General features: G+C 41.9%; 1 protein-coding gene across 1 annotated transcript; it reads left to right on the top strand.

Annotated features, from left to right (window-relative positions):
• Window positions 1–290: 290 nt before the first annotated feature.
• On the top strand, window positions 291–6,898 carry chchd1 (coiled-coil-helix-coiled-coil-helix domain containing 1). Its single transcript, XM_078273535.1, has 3 exons — window positions 291–640; window positions 3,388–3,506; window positions 6,042–6,898. Exons 1-3 carry the CDS (start codon window positions 502–504, stop codon window positions 6,150–6,152), a joined length of 369 nt encoding a protein of 122 aa, XP_078129661.1. The 5' UTR covers window positions 291–501; the 3' UTR covers window positions 6,153–6,898.
• Window positions 6,899–8,527: the final 1,629 nt, after the last annotated feature.

Raw genomic sequence — 8,527 nt, 5'->3', positions numbered from 1 at the left:
CATTACTAACATTTTTATTTATTTTTTATTTTTATTGACAAAATGCCATATACAGAGAATCAGGTAAACAGTAATAGCACATGAACATCAAGTGTACAAACTTATGAAAATAAAAATAAAAACATACGAAGCAATACGTATACGAAAACATATAAATGTACAATTAGTCAGAGGTTTCAGGGGGAAAAAGCTCTACAGTTTCCATTACTAACATTAGTGAGAGTTACGACAGCACCCAGATGTCGCAGTGAGTGGCTGGCTGCCGTATGGTTGCCGTAAACACGTGGTTCTTACGACAATGCAATACATCTTACGGCAAAACATGGCGCTACACTGATGAGATCGGATGAGATTGGTGAAATGAACGAGTCATTAAAGTAAAGACTGTTGGCTTCTTCCTTTCCTTTCCTTTCCTTTCTCAGAGCTCCATATACAGTACAGCGGCGCAGTGCCGAGCTCAGGCGGGTTAGTGAGGAGCAGCGGAGGGGCTCGTGCAGTGAAATGGCGGCGCAGGGAGGCATCCTGTTCCAGGAGAAGGTCAGCAGGCTGCTCAGCAGAGAGAACGGGAAACCAGCGCTGAAACCAAACCGGCCTCTGGTTCTCAGAGACGCCGTAGCTAACCGCAAACTCAAGAAAGGAGGTATGAAGACCAGGGTTTCCCCCAGGGTATAGCAAACCTGGTGGCCCCTTACCCGCTCCTAAGCCACTGTGAATTAGTCTGAATCACTTTATTCTTTATTCAGGACACAAAAAAACGGTCCACAAATACAAGACAAAACAGAGTCAGTGGTGTAGTCTAATGTAGAGCTGGGCAATATTTCAATATTATATCGATATTGTGATATGAGACTAGATATCGTCTTAGATTTTGAAGGATTGTAATATCGTTACATGGTAAGTTTAGTCTTTTCCTGGTTTTAAAGGCTGTATTACAGTAAAGTGATGTCATTTTCTGAACTTACCAGACTGTTGTAACTGTTCTATTATTTGCCTTTACCCACTCAGTCATTATATCCACATTACTGATGATTATTTATCTAAAATCTAAATGTGGAAGATATTTTGTGAAAGCACCAATTGTCAACCTTACAATATCGTTGCAATATCGACATTGAGGCGTTTGGTCAAAAATATCGTGATATTTGATTTTCTCCATATCGCCCAGCCCTAGTCTAATGTATATGTAAATACTGTATATGTATGGGCCAGGATGGGGGGGCCATATCATAGTGGGGGGTCTGGGTGTCCTCCCCCAGGGTTATTTTAATCGTCAAAGACTTCATTTCCTGCGTTTTGATACACTTATGCACCAATTTACGGTGGAAATAGCTTTAATTAGCCTATGCGAAGAAGAAAAACAGATGGCAGTTCAAAATATATCAAAATAATATGTTGTTACATGTCATTGCGCATTTGTAAGTGGGTATATGGAAATCCTGGAGCTTTCTTAGTGAGTATACTGCGTATCATGTAGACTACACCACTGGTTTGAATCTATTTTTTAAGACGTGTTTTTAACTACAGTTACAGTGGGGCGGCTCCGTTGGAAACTTAGCTAGACGTTGTCATATTTTCAAATCTCCAGTAAGCTTTTAGCATTGACTTAACGCTAATGTAAGGCCCATATGGAATCTGTCTTTGAAGTTTTTTAAACTCTATTTCATGATTCCGTTATAACAGAAACTATTGGGGTCTACATTAAATCGCAACTCTCGCCAAAATGCAACCTAGGGTCTTTTTGTGAATGGACCCGATCAGACTTTCGTTTAAAAGCATATTTAGGACGGAATCACCACTTTTAAGATTTACCGTATTTTCGGTCAAATGGCCTTTTGAATGGGAGTAATAAGGGGCACTTTTATGCTAGCCTCAAAATATCTATTTTTAAAACACTAAGAAGGCTCGATACATCATGAGACTTTGCTCCAAGTATCACCAGGGACTCTACACATGAACTCCAGCATTGAGAACATTGGTTGTGTTCCCAGAGTTTATTAAAAAAGGTTTTGAACAACTCACCGTAGGTCTTGTTGTTTCCGGCTGCTACCACCTCGGCAGTCAAAACTAGTCGATATCCGAATGCGAATGAACGGACTCCATACGAGGCTCCTTTTTCAACTACGAGGTCAATATTGTTTTTCAATAATGACAAAACAAGAAATAATCCGTGCATTTATACGGAACTAAGCTTTAGGAGCTTTCCATCTTTACTCTCCTCCCTGTTACGTTGCATTCGGAAATCGATTATTTTTGACTCACAAAATGGCTGCGACCCAAAACAACAACTGCTAACGTGAGTTGCTCAAAACCTTTCTTTTTAATAAACTCTGAACACAACCAATGTTGTCAGTGCTGTAGTTAAGGTGTAGAGCCCCTGGTGATACTTGGAGCAAAGTCTCATGTTGTGTCGAGCCTTCTTAGTGGTTTAAAAATAGATATTTTGAGGCTAGCATAAAACTGCCCCTTATTACTCCCATTCAAAAGGCCATTTGACCGGAAAACTAAAATACGGTACATCTTAAAAGTGGCGCTTCCGTCCTAAATATGCTTTTAAACAAAAGTTTGACTCGGGTCCATTCACAAAAAGACCCTAGGTTGCATTTTGGCGAGAGTTACGCTTTAATGTCGCCATCAGTCTGTGACTGGCCCGAGTCAAAAAGACACTTGATGTAGACAGCCAATCGAGAGCCTGTATGAGCTGGCCAGTTATAAACAGGATCTGCCTATTTTCTGCCCTGCTGTACAACAGCAGCTTTTCATTTCCTCTTGAGTGGCGCTGTGTCGACCCAGTAGCCAGCTGACAGGAAGGGGACGGTTGTGACAGGGGTTTTATTTGGGTTTTCTTATTAATTGTGATGTCTTGCCCATACCTCCCTCTGAAGCTGAGCTGGGATTCCATATCCCATCGATGGATTACAAGTAGGGCTGCACCATTTGAAAAAAGTCAAACTGACATTAACAATACTGCGATGGCGATATAATGGTATCATGAGTCGACTTGCTTGATTATCAAGGAAAATGCACAAAATACAAACATTTTGAAATGTGTATTTCTCAACTTGAACATACGAAGTTAAACGAGCATAAGAAGAAATACATAAACAAAAAATGTGCAATACTTTTTTTTTAAATAACTATATTTTACAAAATGAAATGCTGTGTGGACTAGACCCTCCTCTGCAGCGCTGTGGAGGAGGGTCTGGAAATGCGAGACACACCAGACAACAACTTAACATAAGTGAACTACAGCTGAATAAAAGCGACAGTTGTCATCATACACGGTTAAATCAATCTTTCAAGTCCTTCACATTGTTAAGATGCTGTTGGTTATGCAAGACATGAATCAAATAGTTGTTAAAGGGTAACCATGACGCTTGTTCTCCACAGAGGCCACCTGTATCATAGAGATGTCAGTCATGATGGCCTGTTGGAAGCAGAACAACTTTGTGGACGGCCTGTGCTCTAGTGAGATTAACGCCTTCTACACTTGTGTTAACAAGGCTCAGGTATGTGTACGTACAGAGCAACACAACTGTAAATTCTATAAATAAACAGATATTAAGGTCTACTCAGTTCTGCATTTCTGCTGCTTTCAGTATTCTGCTAAGATACAACAAATTAATTGTTAAACTTAAAACAAACGAAAGGAAATAACTTCCAACATTCTTTTATTGAACAAATTCAGCATTGAATTAAATATAAAAGGCACCACTAAAAAAAAGTGAGACGGTTTCTTTTTAAAGTGTAATTTTTTTTTTTTACTGATATTTTCTTTCAACTAACACAAAGAATGTCTTGGGTGTCTTCCGCGATATGTACATGTGGACCTAGTTAAAAGCGCGTGTGGTAAAAACCAATCAGGGATCATCCCTTCAGTTGATGATATACGATCTGATCGCCAATTGGCACAAGCCTTTCCAATCCGCACACTTGGAGTCTTCAGCATTTAAGTCCACATACATCCTGATAGCGCTCCGAGGCAGCATACGGAGTGAAGTATATATCCCACAATTCACTGCGATCTACTGCAGTAACTTCATTTAATTGCTTTATTAAGTATATTCCTCCTCCTCAGCTTCTGAAAATGTTTTTTTTGTTACTGTCGTCTAATTGTAACTTTATTGCCTCAAATCCAAAATGTTGCCATATATAAAAAAAACAACAACATGAACTTTCTAGTAATTAAACACAACTTACGCCATTCCCCCAACCCAGCGCTACCAAATGGGATCTCCTTCATGGACACTCAGCTCGGCAGTAACCAGTATAGCTTACTACCTTTTTAAGGAGATCAAAGTTACTTACAAACTTTGCAGAACCAACATGACCCACGCAGTCCTCCATCCGAGGAAGGGGATTGCTGTCTGGCTTGGGTATGGCATTCACTTTACGAAAGTCCGTACAAGCTCTAAAATTGAACAGACTAGGATGTTCACAAGCAGCTTCAGCAACAGCAGAGCTGAGCGGTTCAATTAATTTACAAACAGTCCACTGGCATTGAGTGTCTGCCTTTTGCTGAGCGGTGGCAGATTTTTACACGCTAAACTGCCTGTAAAAACCCAGCGTTAGAACGTAAACGTATGAAAATAAGTTTTGTTTAATTCTCTCTGCGCCGCCGCTCTTACTCCCTCTCTCTGGCAGGAAAACACCCGTCTCCAGCCTGCAGTTTAGTGCAGCCGCTGGGTAGCCAAATTTACTTCTAATGAAATTAAACAAAGAGAAATGTTCTCCCCTTGTCTTAAAATAGTCAAAAATCGATACCAGAGTAACCTACTTCCTTGTCCAGCTGCTGCAATAAATATGCAGAGGAGAAATCAGTCTGCACAAAATCTTCTGAGAAGTGTTTGCTGGTTATTTATTTGTGCTTTACAACGTAATCATTGCGAAACAATCATACAGTAAGCTTTATTTATCTCTCTGTACAATGAAAGATTCAAGTAGCTACAAAACATGAGTTCTGCTGGTGTACAGCTGGACGGGAGTGTGTGATGTTGACGTAAAGCCCCGCCCATTTCTAGCACTTAAAGGTGCCCTGCCACACACAACCGTTTTTACTGGTATTTGTTGAAATCTGTTAGGTCCATATGTGTTTGTGTTATGTGGTGAATGTGAAAATGAACTGCTACCTCCTCTGTCAGCTCTAGCCACTGAACAGAAATAAGTGGAGAAATCAGGCCAATTCCAAAAGCTGGTCAGTCTGACGTGGTGTTGCCTGAGCTCATTACTATTCATGAGCTCACCCAGTTGTGCTGGGTAAAGGATGCTGATAGCAAGGCTCTCATTGGCTAGCTGTTAGCCAATCAGAGTCAAGCAGCTTGAATATTAATGAGAACTGGCACAAATCTCGTAAACAAACCGGGAACTATATTCTCAGAAAGGCTTGCTGCAAAGCAAATCACTCCGCCAAGTAGCAGAAGTAGCAGAGCTTCGCCTTCTGAGAATATAGTTCCCAGTATGTATACGGTTAGAAGATGGCTGTGTCTCATGTGACCTTGTTATTGGTACACGCTGTGACTATACAAATCACAACATGTAAATAGGAACATGTTGGCGTTATTTTGTCACTTATTGGGAGCAGTAGGATCCTGGTTACCTCCAGGATCTGTGCTAGGCTAAGCTACCGGTGGAACCGTCAGACAGAGTTACAACACGCACGGACACGAGAAGGGTATGTATGGACTTGTCTAACTCTGGGGGTTACGGTGAATAAGCTTAAGTCCCAATAAGTCGGCGTGTTCCTTTAAACTGATCTAGGAGCAAGACGAAGCACTACAGAGCAGTCTAAAATCTCTTTGTGGAAATGGCCCCAGACCTTGGAAAGTCTCTCCACAGAGGAAATGTTAAGTTTGTGCTCAGTACAGAGACCTCCCACCTCATCGTTCACATCAGACATTTAGATATCAACGTTTTCTGACCTCATCTTGCAGAGTGGTGAAGCTTACCATTCTGGGCTGCCAATGTGCAAAAGTGTCCTAGTTGTACTTCTTAAACACATTGCTCATTAAAAAGCACTGGTAACAAATCATCCTTCTCTTTCTCAGGCCGCTATGAAGAATAAATCTGAACAGAGCAGCCTCCAGGGAGGACGTCTGCACCCAAAACAAGCCACAGCCCTGCTCAGGAGATATCCCAACCTGCGCACTGAGATCTAGGAAACAAACTTTTGAATGCATAACTTGTACAGACTTGAAATGTGCAGGTGAAATCTTGGAGTCTTGGAACTGGATTTCATCATGTTAACGAGTTGTAAGCTACTGTATGTTTTAACAACAGAATATCATATACATGTATTACATTATAAAAAAGGAAGGAACAGAACACCGAAAAGGGGATTTCAACGCAAACACACTGAACCACTCCTTTTTAATATGTAAGGTTAGTCAATCATTTCACATCACTGACTAATACTCTGTAATGGGACAGCCTTTGTATTCACAACACACTGCCTTTTATGGTCTGAAATATAATGTGACTTTCCCCTTGTGTCCTCAATTGGCTCTGATGAACGTGATGGCATTTATTCCTAATCCAATTTAGCAGAGTGGTCTCCTTCAGTGCAGAGATGTTATTACTGGATGTGATTGTTCTTCTTGGGTTTCATGGCTCCTGGCTGGCAGCTTACTGTTATCACTGAACTTTGTAAATGCCTCGTCATTCCTGTGGAAGCTGAGATTGGTGGTTAACAGATGTTGAAATAAAATCTGCCTAAAGATTACCAGTAAGCAAAGCTCAGTGTGGTTGATATGGATATTCCTAAATGGATTTCCTGTCAAAAAATGTATACGTTATTTTCTCGGACTGTGCCCATTTATTTCCATACTACACACTAATTCAAAGCAGGTTTTGAGTCTGTAGTGTGTTCACAGTATTAAATGACCGTATGATTACTAAAAACCTGCATTTTGTTGAATGTGCACTGCTGTTCATGTACACCACATGTGTCAAACTCAAGGTCCGCGGGCCAAATCCGGCCCCTCGCAGATTTTGAGCCGGTCCACGTGTCAATTAAGGTTCACAATAAATTTTGGCCAGCCAAGTTTTTGTCACTTTTTCCGACGTTTTGGATGCTTTTTCTACGATGGCTGAGGAACTTTTTTGGGACTTTATGTGGACCAAGCTGTAAGTGAGAAGACTATGTGAGACATGCGATAATACAGTCAAAGATATTTGACTTTTTCGATAAATAAATATAAGCATGTCTGGTCCCTGATATGATTCTCATTATCCAGTGTGGCCCTTAGTGAAAATGAGTTTGACATCCCTGATGTACACCCTTCTCCCATAATGCCATCTACAAAGGAAATGGAAGCGGCCAAATGAATGTTTTCCCCATAGACTGTAAATAATAGACGTAGCATCCGTGACGTCACCCATTGGTATGTGGACTGCCGTTCCAAAGCCTTAAGGTTGGGGGTAGGAGCGTCGTCATCTTGGTTTTATGCAACAAAGCGTGAAGATTTTTGATGAGATCAACTCTTCCAATCAAGAATAAAACACAGACGACACCCTAAATCAAAAAGTTCAGAGCTATTTTAATGTACACCGTGCCATGGTTAGCATTGCTAAGGCTGCGTTCCATTTACCTCGGAAATCGGAAGCCAGAGCAGGGCATGATGTCACACCTCCACAGCGCTGCGGAGGACGGTCTGGCTAGTCCACACAGCATTCTGAGATGGGAGAAAAACCTGCTCTGGTTTATTAGCATTTTTTTTTAAACCAATCACAAGCTAAGCGCTGCTACAACGACGGTGCCGCTGCAAAATAGTCTCGGGAAGGAACTTGTTTTGAAATGTGTACGTTCAAAAGTAGTTTTAATCGTGCAACAGAAAACAGATTGGACAGATAGGCTAGCTAGCTGACTGTCAGCTGAATAGAGTTGCTCCTAATTTCCACCGGTTGCGGACCGGCTCCGCTGCGGAACGGCTCCGTGCTCCGCTGTCCGTCAATACCCACCAGGTCCAGATTTGTTGCGGCACGGCTGCGGCCATGACTGACAGCTGTAGTCACGAGGACCCACGAGATCTCGCGAATTCACGTAGACTAGAACCACAAAACCAACACCAGTTAGTTTCCATCCAGAGGAGTAGAGGGGGAACAGCTCTGTGCTGTGTTGTCAAGGTGTAGTGCAGGGAGATATGATCTGCCGTGAGCACGGTGTATTTTATTTTGAAAATTAACCGGATGTTTATTTTGTTTCTGTGCTCGACTTCCTGTCCCGCACTATCTGCCGTGTTCTGAACTGCTGCGGACGGCGTCCGGCAAAAATAGAAGCTCTGCGTATCTGCTCCGGAGGGCTGCGGACCGCCAGAGCTGGGACGGAGTCGGAACGCAGCCGTTCTGCAGTCAGTGGAAATACACACACTGACTTTAATGGAAACCTAATGACTCCTACGCCGTTCCGCAGCCGGTGGAAATTGGGAGTTGGTCTGTGCCCATATATGATCAGTCTCGTTATTCACAAAAATATATATATTTCAAAACAAGAGCTATACAAAGACTCTCAGGTGGATGTGAGTTTGTGAACACA

Source organism: Sander vitreus, chromosome 17 (assembly GCF_031162955.1).
Source record: "Sander vitreus isolate 19-12246 chromosome 17, sanVit1, whole genome shotgun sequence".
Lineage (NCBI taxonomy): Eukaryota > Metazoa > Chordata > Actinopteri > Perciformes > Percidae > Sander > Sander vitreus.
This window is presented reverse-complemented; position numbering and strand designations above follow the sequence as displayed.

Bases quoted from the DNA above. Each gene is read 5' to 3' on its own strand.
- chchd1 (XM_078273535.1), top strand. From the start codon at position 502: ATGGCGGCGCAGGGAGGCATCCTGTTCCAGGAGAAGGTCAGCAGGCTG. The intron at 641-3,387 runs GTATGAAGACCA...TGTTCTCCACAG, and splicing joins CCGCAAACTCAAGAAAGGAG to AGGCCACCTGTATCATAGAG. The intron at 3,507-6,041 runs GTATGTGTACGT...TCTCTTTCTCAG, and splicing joins CTTGTGTTAACAAGGCTCAG to GCCGCTATGAAGAATAAATC.